At 48.2% G+C, this 14,321-nt stretch overlaps 1 protein-coding gene across 3 annotated transcripts; it reads left to right on the top strand.

The window, feature by feature from the left end:
* The first annotated feature begins 1,444 nt into the window (after window positions 1–1,444).
* LOC122255900 (uncharacterized) lies at window positions 1,445–13,158 on the top strand. 3 transcript variants are annotated; one of them, XM_086541353.1, is made up of 2 exons: window positions 1,445–1,623; window positions 11,266–13,158. In XM_086541353.1, the coding sequence occupies exon 2, from the start codon at window positions 11,286–11,288 to the stop codon at window positions 12,816–12,818; it is 1,533 nt and encodes a 510-aa protein (XP_086397479.1). In that variant the 5' UTR covers window positions 1,445–1,623; window positions 11,266–11,285; the 3' UTR covers window positions 12,819–13,158. The 3 variants fall into 3 exon arrangements, with proteins under 3 accessions (XP_086397479.1, XP_042876213.2, XP_042876214.2); XM_043020279.2 differs by lacking the exon at window positions 1,445–1,623 and adding an exon at window positions 1,645–2,754; XM_043020280.2 differs by lacking the exon at window positions 1,445–1,623 and adding an exon at window positions 8,533–8,770.
* Window positions 13,159–14,321: the final 1,163 nt, after the last annotated feature.

Genomic DNA, 14,321 nt, shown 5'->3' with positions numbered 1-14,321 from the left:
ACGGATGTAACCATGAGTGAGTAACACAACTCATGTTTCAAAGCCTTGCGAAAGGAAACCGAAAGAAGAAGAATTATAGTAATGATACAAAGAATGCGATTGAATGGTTGGTCTGAAGTTCCTTTTTGGTTAATCTTTCTCTCTCTCTCTCTCTTGCTTTCTTTCTTACTCTTTCTTTCTCACCCTCTGTTTCTTTCTTTTTTGTCTCTTATTTAACGTTGTCTATATCTATTTCTATTTCTCCCACTACTTTACTCTCTCTATCCTATCTCTCTCTCTTTATCTCTTCTTATCCCTCTCTCCTCTCTCCTTCTACTCCTCTTTCTCTCTCCATCTCTATCTCTCCTTTCTTCCTCAACTTAATCCACACTATAACTCTCTCTCTCTTTCTTTGTCTCTTCCTGTCCCTCTCCTCTCCTCTCTTTCTCTTTCTTTGTCTCTTCCTGTCCCTCTCCTCTCCTCTCTTTCTCTTTCTTTGTCTCTTTCTGTCCCTTTCCTCTCCTCTCTCTCTCCTTATACCTTGCTTTATCACTCTTTCCCTCTTCCCCCTGGCGAGTTCCGCTTCACGAGAGCCTTCGGTCATGACACTCAAGCACTTCCGGTGGTGACGCAACCCCGTAGTGTGTGAGTGTGTGTGTGTGTGAATGTTCCTGCGACTTGCGTGTGAGCTTTTGTGTCTCTCGTGATAGTGGAGTTTTGTAACGTTTGTGTTTGTACTTGTTTAGATGTTTAGGTCATGCTTGGCTTTTGTTTTTGTTTACAATAATAACAGATTGCCCGTACACTCGTTCTTGTTATCACATGCAAGCTTTTTTTTTCTTATCTCTTCTACTACCGCTACATATCTCCGGCAGCATCACGCCATCTTCCGGTCGCGTTTTCCTCACAACGCTTCGAAAATAGTTCAGACAAACTCCTTTTAAACGTCCTTCCTCCGCTCCGGTATCCTGATTACGTCAGGATTCCCCCGAATTCTTTATTTTCTCCTTTTTTGTGTTCATATTTCCGGCTGAGGTTGTCGAGCGACCGACCCGGGCCAGCGTAGCAACGTGCGGGCTGTCTCCCCCCCTCCCCCTCCCCTCTCGAGAAGCCCCTCCCCTCAGACTCCTATCGCCCCGCCCACTTTCCTCGCAAGAGCTTAACCTCTTGTTCTTCCACAGTCGTCAAAATAAAGATCTGAATTCTTCGCGAGCTTTCCCCAGTGTAATATCTCTTTCCGTGATGATTTAAGTCGAGATGCGCGGAGATTGGCGGCTTTAGAGTAGGCATTGTGTACACAGGCATCTGTCAACCTGTTCGAATTACGCAACGCGGCTTCCCGGGACACACGGTGACGTCACTACATCAACGTAACAGAGCCTTATCCGTGACGTCACGCGAGTCCCGCCCCCTGAGGCCGGTGCGCATGTGTGATTGGCTGGAGCCACTAGAGCGGGCAAAGCGCTCGAGAACATATAGTATACAAACCTTCTTTACCAGAGTTTAGTTTGGAGCGCGAATCCTCTGGTGATACAACTCAGTGTGTAGTCCCAAGCTATCATAGACGTTACTCTGTGGTTTTGACTTAGCCACCATCAAGGCCTCTTCGGAAGGCTAAAACTTCACTTATATTTTCCTTAGTGGGTAAGTTTTATCGAAGTTCTACCTGTACACCTGGTGTTGTTTGTGCCCGTGGCGAATAGGTTGGAAATTTATTGTTGTTGTTATTATCATCATCTTCATCATTAGCGTGGTTGCGAGTGTTTGTGCTCTATCGTGCTGGTGGACCGAGTGGAAAGTGCAGTTGAAAGCTGGATGGATGTAGGTTGCATGGTTGGATGGTTGGCAGCCGAAGACGTCTTTCAGCCAGTTGTAGGAGGAGCGTGAAGAAAAGAAGAAGAAGAAGGAGGAGGAAGAGAAAGCGGTGCAGCCACGCTCCAGCGGCTGTGAACTTGATTTCCTCGACGGGCCATTGTGAGGCCAGGGTCACAGGCCCTTCGCGAGAGACGTGAACTTGAGACGCCGGCGGTGGCGGCGGCGAAGACCGAGGGAGACGACGGCGAGAGAGACAACGACAAAGCCCTCGGACGAACCTTGAACCCAGCGGAGGCAGGCAGGCAGGCGTGACGGCGTGACGGACCCGTGACAGAAGAACAGCCTATGGAAACTCGGATCGCAGGAGGCGGAGGAGGAGGAGGAGGAGCAGTAGGAGGAACTGGGTCATGAGGGAGGGAACCATGAGGGAAATTCGTGAGGCAGAGCGGAGGCACTCGTCAGTTACACCTCCGGCATGCGTCTTCAGTTGTCTCCTACGGGTTGCACGATGCAGTTGCACGATCATCAGGAGCAGCAGTGAGGAAGACACACTGTGACATCGAGTAGGACTTCTGTTATTCCAGCAGGAGACACTCTAGTGGATGGAGTACCCAAGCAGGGACTTATTATACCTGGAGGCTTAACGGACTTGAGCTCAGGTCCACATGTGTTAACAGTGACAGAAAATTTATCAACTTAGTGGTTGTGTACTTAGTGAACAGAAACACGTGTTAGTGTATACCTACTTTGAATTCCAAAGTAAATTTATACTTTGTAGATTTTCTATTATACAAGGAAACTAAGAAGTCTGAGAAATATAGACTGTTTTTTTTGTTTGTTTTTTACTGTACGAGATTGTGATAAACTACTTTCCTGTAATACGAAATAAGAAAAGAACTTAATTCCTCGAGATTTTTGGAAGATCTACAGGCAAGATGACAGCCATCATACACAGAAGCAGTAAGTGTCAAAAACCTCCCACGAGGAGACAGTTAAAGTAAAAAAAAAAAAAAAAAAGGAAAAAGAAAACGATGAAGAAATACGATACAATACAGATTTAGAAAAGGAAAACTAAAGCTCAGAACGGCCGGAAGGGAAACATTAATTAATAGTATTTAGTGGTGAATTTGCGTTGTTGGGTAAAACCACTTCGACACTCCTTTGAAAATTCTCCTCTGCATCCTCCAGCGTCCTGAAGCTGTGACGTCTAACCTTGCATCCGTTCTGACGTCTTTCTGACTTGTGACGTCCCCTTGAATCCGTTTGTGTGTTTGGTTTACGGCTGGTTTGTCACTTGGTTGTGTTTGTGTGTGCATGTAGTTGTGATTGTTGTGCATGGATTGTTTCGGTGTAACTGTGGTATGGTGGTATGTGTATGGTGTGGTTTTGAATGGTGGATGACTCTTGTCTGATGTGGTGTAGTATGGCTTCTGGTGACATTGTAAGAAAAATGTGGGTATTAGTATGGTATCGGAGGAATGTGTTTATTCATAACTATTGAAGTCTTACACTCATCCGTTCAGATATCCCAGCATATTGACTTTCACACACACACACACACACACACACACACACACACACACACACACACACACACACCCTCACTCACAAACACCCCCACAAAAACACACTTACTTACAAACACCCCCACAAACACATACACACACATACACACACAAAAACACACTCACTCACAAACACCTCCACAAAAACACACAAACAAACACACCCACAAACACACCCACAAAAACACACACCACACGATCAGTTTCTCGTTGCATGAGCGCTCATTCTCGGATCTCGGACAAGCACGTGTCTTGCTGCGTAACTGGCCTGGTGGTCTGCTGCCTGGCTCGACCTGCCTGTGACTCAAGGCCGGACAGCGAAGCGAGGTGAAGGAAGGGGGCCATTTGGAACGCCTTTTGTCGTCTTCAAGTAGCGTTGGGGACTTTTAATTTTCGCCGAGTTGTTGCTCGGGAGGAAATGGGTCGAGTCTCTTGGCTTTTCTTGTCTTTTTTTGTTTTTCTTTACGAGCTCTCTCTTTCTTTTTCTTTCCTTTCTCTTTTTCCATTTCCTTTTTTCCTTGTTGCAGTATTTTTTTTCTGCTTTCTTTTTTTCGATCTTTATCTTCTCGTTTCACCGCTTCTTTTATGTTTTCTCTTCTCTGTTTGTCCTCTTCTTCTCTTTTACCCTAATAAAATTACTGAGAGAGAAAGAGAAAGAGAAAGAGAAAGAGAAAGAGAAAGAGAAAGAGAAAGAGAAAAAGAGAGAGAAAGAGAAAGAGAGGCGTGTGCGATAATCTTATCCTTTCTTCCTTGATTGGGAACTCAAAAGCCTCACTCACCCCTCCGGTCTTTCTGCGGGTCACTCGGTACAAGCTCGGACGGCGCATGGTAATGGATGGGGTCGGGGGGGGGGGGGATGTTCAGGGATGAATGGGGTATGGGATGGATGGGGTATAGGGTACGAGGGTGGAGATTCTTTAGAGTTGAAGGGGTTAGTGGGAGGGAGGGAGGGTAGGTAGAGGTAGGGCGAGAGGGGCGTGTGGGAAGTACGTGCCTTACCCTAGCTCTTACATGCCCTCTCCCTTTTTAAAAAATATATATATTCACAATAAATGTAAATGAGACAAATTTGCGAATGACTCGACATGAAAACAAAACAAAAACAAAACAAAGAAACCACCCTCACCAAAAAGAAAACAACCCAAACCCCAGACTCGCCCAAAAGGATATATATACCAAGTCTAGCACACACACAGAAACAAGTTGCGAGTTGTGAGTGAGAGCGAGTGAGTGAGTGAGAGCGAGTGAGTGAGTGAGAGCGAGTGAGTGAGTGAGAGCGAGTGAGTGAGTGAGAGCGAGCGAGTGAGCGAGTGAGTGAGAGCGAGTGAGTGAGTGAGAGCGAGTGAGCGAGCGAGTGAGTGAGAGCAAGGGCCCCCCGAAGAGAAAAACGCGCTCCGTGCAGAGAACCCGAGGCACCGACGCTCTAAAAATAGAGTTGACAGTTGGGTTACTCAGCAGCGGCGGCGCGCGGCAAGAGCGGCAGCGGCGAAGGCGGAGGAGATGGTGGCGGTGGTGGTGGTGGTGGTGGTGGTGGCTGGCGTCTCATGAATGCCAAAAGTATTTGAGAAAAAATCCCAAGAGTTGCGGCATCGCAACCGCCACTCTTTTACTTCTTGTTCGCTTCTTCTTCTTCGTTTATTACCTTTGTTTTTTTTTTCTTCCTCTTTCTTCTTATTCGTCTTCTTGTTTTTTCTTCTTCTTCTTCTTCTTCTTCTTTCTCCTCCTCCTCCACCTTCCTCCCTCTCCTCCTCCCTCTCCTCCTCCTCCTCCTCCTCCTCCTCCTCCTCCTTGGCCGAGCTGTTCTTGTTACGTCATGAGACCCATTGCACCGAGCGGCGGCGACGAGCCAAGGCGTCCCACTTCACTTCGCTCAGCTTCGCGTTTCTTCTCTCTCTCTCTCTCTCTCTCTCTCTCTCTCTCTCTCTCTCTCTCTCTCTCTCTCTCTCTCTCTCTCTCTCTCTCTCTCTCTCTCTCTCTCTCAGAATACGGAGAACAATGCAAAATCCTGTACTATTTAAAAGTAAACAGAGCCAAAGAAAGCCTAGAGAGCGAAGGATTGAGAGAGAGAGAGAGAGAGCGAGCGAGTGAGAGAGAGAGAAAGAGCTAGAAAGCGAGCGAGGCCTAGGAAGGGACACGCGACCTCTCAGACACGTGTCTCCGAACCGTACTGGGTCGCTTGCCCGCTCAGCCTCTGCCTCCCGTGTCCCTGCGCTGCGCTTCTAACGGTCCGGGGGGAGAGGAAGAGAGAGAGAGAGAGAGAGAGAGAGAGAGAGAGAGAGAGAGAGAGAGAGAGAGAGAAAGAGAGAGTGAGAGTGAGAGTGTGAGAGTGTGAGAGAAAGAGAGAGAGATTTTGATTTTGATATGTTTATTCATACTATATACATGAGAGAGAGAGAGAGAGAGAGAGAATGAGAGAGTTAATGATGATGATGATGATGATGATGACAATAGTAATTTAAGTATTTAGAAAATGAATCTAATGACAATTTATATTATTCTTGTACCAAAAAACCATTATTGATAGTAATACCAACATAAATGATGATTATGATACACCAAGCAAAAGTATTCATAGAAATACCAAATTGACGACGAAGTTTATATAAATATATTGCATAACAACGTTACCTGTGATCACTCTAGGGTGAGGTTGCCTTTCCATCCCTTTATATATCCTATTATGAAGGGCTTGCATAATCAACGTTGCAACTCCTTTTTTTTCTTCTTCTCTTTCCCCTAATTGCTTATCAAATTGTCTTTGTTCCCTTCTTTATTCCAACTTCTTTCCTTCTCTTCATCTCTGTCCTCTTCTGATCACGTGTGCGCTCGGATTGGCTGGCTGGTTGGGAGAACATCTCGCAAGTTCGAATCTCTTAAGTAACATCTGTTCCTTGTGTTGCGTAAGGCTAAGGTGCGACGGCCTTGTCCCATTCCGTAGGCGGGCGTGCGGCTTCGGCTTCGGCTACGCTCCTTTCGCCGCCGCCGCCGCCGCCCCTTTTCTCTTATACTTTCTCTTCGTCTTTTGTCTCTTCCTCTTTCTTCTTTTTCTCATCTCCCAGTATTCTCTTCTTACTTCTCCTCTTTTCTTTCTATTCTTCCCTTTCTCTATCTCCTCCTTCACCTCCACCTCCTCCACCTTCTTCACCACCTCCACCTCCACCTCCATCACATTCTCCACCTCCACCACCACCTCCTCCTCAACCTCCTCCTCCACCACCACCTCCTCCACCTCCTCCTCCTCTTCTCTGACCCGTTAACCTTTCCCTGATTCAATGTAGGTCGAGAGAAGCTTAAACAGCCGCTCATGGTGCAACATGTGGAAGTTGCTCGATTGAAAGCACTGCGGCGTCAGTGGCTGTGCGAAGGCGCTCTGGGGCGGCAGAGCGACGTCGGTTACATTGAATGGAGTGGACGCCTCGGTTGCGGGGGTGGACTGCCTCCTCTCTCTCTCTCTTTCTCTCTTTATCTCAATCTCTTTTTCTCTTTCTCTTTCTCTCTTTCTCTCAATCTCGTTTCTCTTGGTATGTCACACTGCTCCTCTCTTTCTTATTTGCTTTGAATCTTTTGGGTGTTTTGGGGTTCTTCTGTTCTTTCTCTCTCTTTCTCTGTCTCTCTCTGTCTCTGTCTTTCTCTATCTCTCTCTCTTTCTCCATCCTCCAATCCACACCGCCCCCTCAGCCAATCCCTCCCCACCCCCTCCCCCAACCACCCACCCACGAGCGCTTTCACATGGAGACAAGAGCCAGTCGATATTGGCATCTCACGTGAGCCCGGTGTCACGTGACTCGCCCGGCTTTACCTTCCTTTATACAACATCCTCCCTCCCCTCCCCCTCCCCGCCCCTCCCCTTCCTTTCCTCCCTTCCCTTCCCTCCCCTCCCCTGCTCTCCCTTCCCCCTCCTTCCCTCTCTCCCCCCACCCACCCACCCTCTTTCCAGTCTTCTTCACACGCTTTCCATTCCTTTCCAGCCTCTCCCTCCCCCCCACCCTTCAGTCCCCCCCCTCTTCCCTCTCCTTTACCCTCACTGAAACTCCTAAGAAGAGCGGGTTGCACAAACAAGTTGCAAACACGTTTTCTTTTCTCTTTTTCCAACGTCTCGTCCAACGTCGAGATTGATCGCAGTTGCACGCGGGTGCTGTTTTCTCTCTTCTCTCTCTCTCTCTCTCTCTCTCTCTCTCTCTCTCTCTCTCTCATTCGCCTCTTCTCCCAGCGTCATGCCACTCCAAGCGCGGTGTGGAGGCAGCAAATTTATCTGTTTTTTAGGTCGAGGGGGTCCGTGCTAGGGAAAGGGGAGGGGAGGATAGGAGGAGAGGAGAGGGGAGGAGAGGAGAGGAGAATTGAAGGAAGAGAAGGGGAGGGGAGGGGGAAGGAAAAACTTGGTTCCTCCTTGATTGATAGAGATTGCAGGAGTCAAAGGAATCAAAGGGTAAGCGAGGACGGGGGGCAGGATCCCCCACCCCCCCTTCTCCCGCGTCCTGCGTTGCTTCATTTGCATCGTGTAATGAATGGGTATTATGCAATCGAGAGGGCAGCGGGGTAGGAGGAGGGGAGGGGAGGGGAGGAGAGGGGCGACGAGCAAGTCGGGGACGAAGCCGGAGTCGGGTGCATGCGCACTCGTCCGAACCCGCGTGTTGCATCATCGCTCGCGCTCCATTTTGTCCTTTGCTTCAAGGATTCCCAAATTGCTTCGGACGCTTCCCTTTGCTCTTGGGCCCCGCCGCGGTGTATACTGCGTTCCTCTAAAAAAAAAAAAAAAAAAAAAGTAAAGAAGTAGGGGAGAAAAATGCAAGTACCTCAAGTAATTTCATTATCAATCTCTCTCTCTCTTTCTCCCTCATTCTTCTTCTTCTCTTTGTAATTTCTTCATCTGGAAATACCGACGAAGACGCCCCCTTCCCCTTCTTCTCCGCCGTCTCACGAGTCAAATCTTTCCCTTCCCCAAAAAGTAGAACCGAAAAGGGAAGAAGAAGAAGGAAAGGAAAGCAGGTTCACTGGCAAGGAGGGAAGTTACAAAACAAAGTAGTAGCGTGCTGAGGACAGCAACTAACGCCCCCCCCTCCCCAGCCCCCCTCCTCTCCTCTCCCTTTACCCCCTTCCCCCCACCCTTCCTCTCCCCCCCTCCCCCCCACACCCCCTTTTAGAGGTCGTCGCTGCCGGGGAAGTTAGTACGGCAGTGTAGTAGACGCCGCAGTCGGAGCGAGAAGGGTGAACACACACACGTACGAGTGGGAACGCACCCTTTCTTGACTGAAATCTCCTAGCTTGACTTTGGTGGAGTCGTTCGTTGGTGCTACTGAAGTTCTTGGGCTGAAGTTGGCTTGGCTTGGATTTATTTATCTCGTCTGACTGAAGTCTTGGAAGTTTTTTTGTCACTCGTTTCGGACGACAGGAAAATGGGAAACCGAAGAAATGTAAGTTAGTCCTTGTTAGTCAGCTTGGTGTTTATTTTTTTTATTCACTTATTCATTTATTCATATATCTATTCATCATATTGGTTTTATCGCAAGCAAAGGAAAAGCATCGTATGTTTTTTTTTATTTTTTATTACCTTTACATTTCCCTCATTTTGATTTTTGTTTACTATTTATGCTCATCATCGATTCGATCGAAGTTATAATTTTGACATTTTGCATAATTAAGAGACTTAGTAGAACGTTAGGTAACCTTCGGGTGGATGCCGTTTCCGACTGGCTTGCAGTGGCCTTGTCTTCGACCCCGGAAAGTACGGAATCTCCCAGGGAGGGGGAAAAAAAGACCACTTTTTTATTCTTAGATCTGACGTTACCTCGTAAGCGCTCTTACGATGCTTATACCATAAATAAATATTATATAAGACCTCGTTATCAGTAGCGTTACTCACCGCGAAGGACCCGAGTGAGGTGGCTGGAGTATCATTGTTATTTTCGTATCACTAGAGAGGGAGAGAATTATCAAAATTGAGAAAGAGTTGTTTTTGGGCAGCCCGCCACTCGTCTGGCAGTCCGAACACATTCGTACCCAAGCAGAGGGCGTGGGTGTTGGGTGGGTGAGTGAGTGTGTGTGTGTACGTGCGTGCGTGTGCTTGCTTGCTTGCTTGCATGTGCTTGCCTGTGCTTAGAGGTGGTGCTACAGTCACTGACGTCACTGCCTTCATGAGCCAAGGAAGAGAAAGAGATGGAGGAGCAAGGGGTATGAAGGAGGGAGGAAGGAAGGGGGGGGGGAAATTAATTTGGGAATGTATATCTGGCATTGCCTGCGCTTGTGTCGGGGGGAGGGCGGGAGAGGGGTAGGCTGGGATGGGGTGGAGTGGAGGGAGAGAGGTATGGTAGGGGGGGGGGAGGAAGGCAAGGAGGGATTGAGGGGGGGTGGGGCGATATATGACCATGGGAGGCCGAGAAGGGGAAGGGGGAAGAGAGAGAAAGAGAGAGAAAGACCGAAAGAGAGAGACCACCAAGCAAGCAAGCAAGCAAGCGGTCCCCTCTCACCTAACAACACTCCCTCCCTCCCTCCTCTACGGCATGTTACCTTAGCAACAGGTCATGCACGCTCATGTGACCTTTCCCAAACATGTTAATTAGCCATCCGTTACCCTCTCCTTTGCGATTAGGTCACGTGACATCTGTTGTGATGACGTAAGGCTATTATCGCGGTCGTTATTCGCTTTGTTATTTTTCGTTAGGTGAGAGGGAGGGAGGGAGGGAGAGATATGGTTTATGATTTATGATTTATGAATATCGAACTTCGAGTGGATTATTTTTGAATATTGTTGCCAAATCTTGATCTTCATCTCTTGATCTTCTTCTTTTTCTCCTCCTCCTCCTTCTTGTCTTTCTCTTATTATATTTCCTCTCTTTTTCTCCTTCTACCTGTCTTTTCTCTTATCATATTTTCTCTCTTTTTCTCCTTTCATTTAATTCTGCTTCTTGGAGTCTCTTATTTTTTCTTCTCACCTTCGCTCCGGTTGCAATACAGGCGATGTTGCAGGCGTGCACACCCGTTGCAGGGCCTCACAAGGGTCGGCGTCCCCAGACACATTCACGTACGCACGCACACACATACACACACACACACGCGTATACAGCAGTTCATGCGCACATACACAGACGCTACAAGCAGACACGCATGAGCAGACATAAATATATACGCTCACAAATACAGTCACAAATACACAGAAACACAATTGCACAAATACATATATATACACATAAGACAAACAAAAGTTCAAGCGTAAACACACAGACACAGACACGCACACACCCTTCATACACACACGCACACGAGTTCCACGCACACACGAGAACGACGCACATCCCCCGCCAGTGCGCAGACCAACACATCATGTAACCACCTAACCCTTGCCGGAAGTTTAGTCCGTCGCGGTGCATTCTTGCAGTGGTGTTGCGTCGTTGCGGCCGGTGTTGATGTCCTCTTGATCGAACACGGATAGTCTTATTTTAAACTTTAATGTTAGAACCTCGACGGGGTAGCAATCATGCCTTAAAAAGGGTTGGAGGAATGAAAGTGCTGAACGGGTACAACAAAGAGATTCGTAACCAGCTCCATCCTCTCTCTCTTCTCTCTCTCTCTTTCTCTCTCTTTCTCATTTTATCTCCTCTGCATTCTCCTCCTCTTCTATTCCCCCTCTCCCTCCCCCCTCCCCTTCTTCCTCCTCCTCCTATCTTTTCCTCTTCTCTCATTCCCCTCCTTCAACTAGCCTGCTGTTACGTAACATTATCGCCCGCTATCAAGCCCCGCCATCACCACATCCTCTGGGGCTCATAGTGTATGGTGAAACTCTAGACATTGGGAAATTCATTACTCCTTTAGGTATCCTTAGCATCTAAGCAAATTTATTCTGTCAAGTGTAGTCTTTTAGGCACGTAACCTTGTCGTCACCGCCGCTAACTCTCTCTCTCTTCTTCTGCAGATGTTCTCCAGCATCAAATTATGGTTGCTGAGACGGTGAAGTACCCGGTGAACTACCCGGCCCTCATCCCGCTGTCGCCGTCCGTGGCGGGCCTCGGCTACAACACGTGCTCGTCCTCGCTGCTGCACGCGGCCAACTACTCGCCGAGCCACATCATGGACTCCAAGGCTTCGGCACAGCTGCAGCAGCCCCAGCAGCAGCAGCAGCAACAGCAGGCGGCCCAGCAGCAGGCTCAGCAGCAGGCGCAGCCGTCGCAGGGCCTGCAGGGCAGCCAAGAGACGCCCGTGGGCCTGGGCGCCCCCGGCCTCAACATTCCCTCCACGCTGGAGCTGGCGGCGCAGCTGCGCAAGAAGGAGATCTTCACGCAGCGCAAGCAGCGCGAGTTCATTCCCGAGAACAAGAAGGACGAGTCGTACTGGGACCGGCGGCGCCGCAACAACGAGGCGGCCAAGCGGTCGCGCGAGAAGAGGCGCTTCAACGACATGATCCTCGAGCAGCGCGTGGTGGAGCTCTCCAAGGAGAACCACATCCTCAAGGCGCAGCTCAACGCCATCAAGGACAAGTACGGCATCCTTGGCGAGTCGCTCATCAACGTGGACCAGGTCATCGCCAACATGCCGCAGACGGAACAGATCCTCCACAAGCGGACCAAGTTCTCGCAGGCGCTCATCACGCTGGGCAGCCCCCCCTCCGTCACGTCGCTGCTCAGCCCCGACGGCAGCTGCGCCTCCAGCCCCCCGCCGCCCTCCGCCCACTTCCAGGACCCGGAGTCGCCCTCGCAGTACTCGCACTACGCGCCGCAGTCGCAGATGGACGACCACGAGAGCGTCTACGACACGCCCGCACAGCAGTTCCCGCCCACGTCTGCGAGCGACCTCTACTACAGCCAGAACGCCCTTAACCTCTCCGCCCGCACGTCCACGTCGTCGTCGTCGCACTCGCCGTCGTCCCACATGGACTACTCGCCCAGCGACGTGGAGCTGTCGCGCCGCTCGCCCGTCAGTGAGGCCGGCTCGTCGCTGCCGCACAAGCTGCGCCACAAGAGCCACCTGGGCGACAAGGACGCGGCGCAGTCGCTGCTGGCGCTGCACGGCATCAAGACGGAGCCGCACGACGCGCACCACGAGGCCGCCGAGGACTCCGTGGGCTCCTCCGACGAGCGCGACTCCGGCATCAGCTACTCCTCCTCCTCGCCCTGCTCCGACTACCACCGCGCGTCGGACGCCAGCTCCTCCTCGCCCGTCTCTAACCCCAGAACGCAGCCCAGCCTGCCCATGCAGCACTACTCGCAGCAGCAGCAGCAACAGCAGCACCACCACCACCACCATCACCACCCTCACCACCACCAGCAGCAGCAACAGCAGCAGCAGCACCCACAGCAGCAGTCCTCCCCCCAGCAGCAGCAGCAGCACGGGGACGCCGACGACAGCCTGGAGTACGAGAACACGCACCTCAGATCCGAGCTGGAGCGACTGGCGAGCGAAGTGGCGACCCTCAAGTACATGTTCGTGCGCAGACCGCGGTCGGAGACGGATTCGGACGGGTCGCGCTAAGCGGCGAGCCGGCGGGCACCCTCCTCCCCTCCGGTGTGTGTGTGTGCGTGCAAAAGTGAGTGTGGCTGTGAAATGGGCGTGCCGAATCGCGCCCGTGGTGATGTGGGCGGCCCGCGACGAGTGTGATATTCATGCTACGGCGGACGAACTTAATGCCCGGTGATCGAGAGTGGCTGAAAGAGCCTCCTCTCCGCTATTTTATTCTGACTACTTTTAATTATTCATAATATTATTATTATTGTATACGTCAAGCAGATTGTACCTATGTATTTTCTCTGAACATATACAGACTGTAAATACTTTTGTGCCATTAGAAATTATATGTTTTGTGATCCTCTTACTTCTATCGTTTTTATAAACCCCTGTCGCTTGCAACTGAAGATTTGCCACATTTATTATATACAAAAAATAAAAACATTTAAAAAGTTACGCAAATCCAAATGGAAGAACAAGGAACCGAATCATAACTTTACACGTAAAATCATGCACATGACTATGCATTGCTTAACACAGAATCAATCATTAAGAATTCATTCCCTAAATATTGAAAAGAAGTTACCAAAATACATGAATATGAAGTCAATCAATTAAATAACCAACATTAAGAGCTACTCAAAACAATGAAGAAATTTATCAATGAGATTTCAATATTCCTGTGACATTACGTTGGCAACATCAACTGCAATAAAAAACAATTGCATAATCCAGCAAAGAAAAATACTATTAAGAGCATTATACAGCATTCTTAGGATTGTAGGATAAGTCAGATCGCGTAAGCCAGTTTTATTAGTAAGTCAGCAGCATAACTAGAATTGATTAAAATGCAATTAGAAAATTCATTCCTTGATGAACCATCAACACTGATTAATTATGCATCTTACGTGATCATCTTGCAAATAACAATTACACGTAAATTAGTTTAAAGTGACAAAAACATCCATATTATGATATGACGAAACAAACTGATATGAGACGCCAAAAATTTACATATTAGAGATAACATTACTTATCCATCATTATCAAATAATAATCAGTTTGATAAGACGAGAAATCAGAATTGTAATATACCAATAGATGACTTACATATTATAGCATATATGTCGTACATTGTTGTATTACTAAGGTGTACGAAGATCAGAAGGATAAAAATGATAAATACATATATCGCAATTAACACATAATTACATTAATCAACTTATAAAATGTGATCAATATAAGAAGAATCAACAAAAGATAATTACCTGATATCTGTTAAAGTAATCTTAGTAACCAGCTTCTGATTATGATACTAGTTATGATAACAGCTATTATATATTAAAAAACTAAGATAATTTACATAATTTTGTCACAAGATCCTATAATATTCCTTATTCAATTAGTTACCAGGAATTAACAGTCAGTATTAGTAGTAGAAATAATTCAAAAGGCATTAATGACATCACTTGTGTCTCATTTATACCTTTTAATACATTTATTAGTATTAGAAATAAAAATACTGATCCT

The sequence above is a fragment of the Penaeus japonicus genome, unplaced genomic scaffold (genome assembly GCF_977035675.1).
Source record: "Penaeus japonicus unplaced genomic scaffold, GWHDUDI00000001_assembly GWHDUDI00000010, whole genome shotgun sequence".
Lineage (NCBI taxonomy): Eukaryota > Metazoa > Arthropoda > Malacostraca > Decapoda > Penaeidae > Penaeus > Penaeus japonicus.
Note: the sequence above shows the minus strand (reverse complement) of the source record. Positions and strands in the feature narration are given on the sequence as shown.

Excerpts from the sequence above, each read along its gene's own strand:
- LOC122255900 (XM_043020279.2), top strand. The coding sequence starts at position 2,730 with ATGACAGCCATCATACACAGAAGCA. Across the intron at positions 2,755-11,265 it reads AGCCATCATACACAGAAGCA|ATGTTCTCCAGCATCAAATT; the intron begins GTAAGTGTCAAA and ends CTTCTTCTGCAG.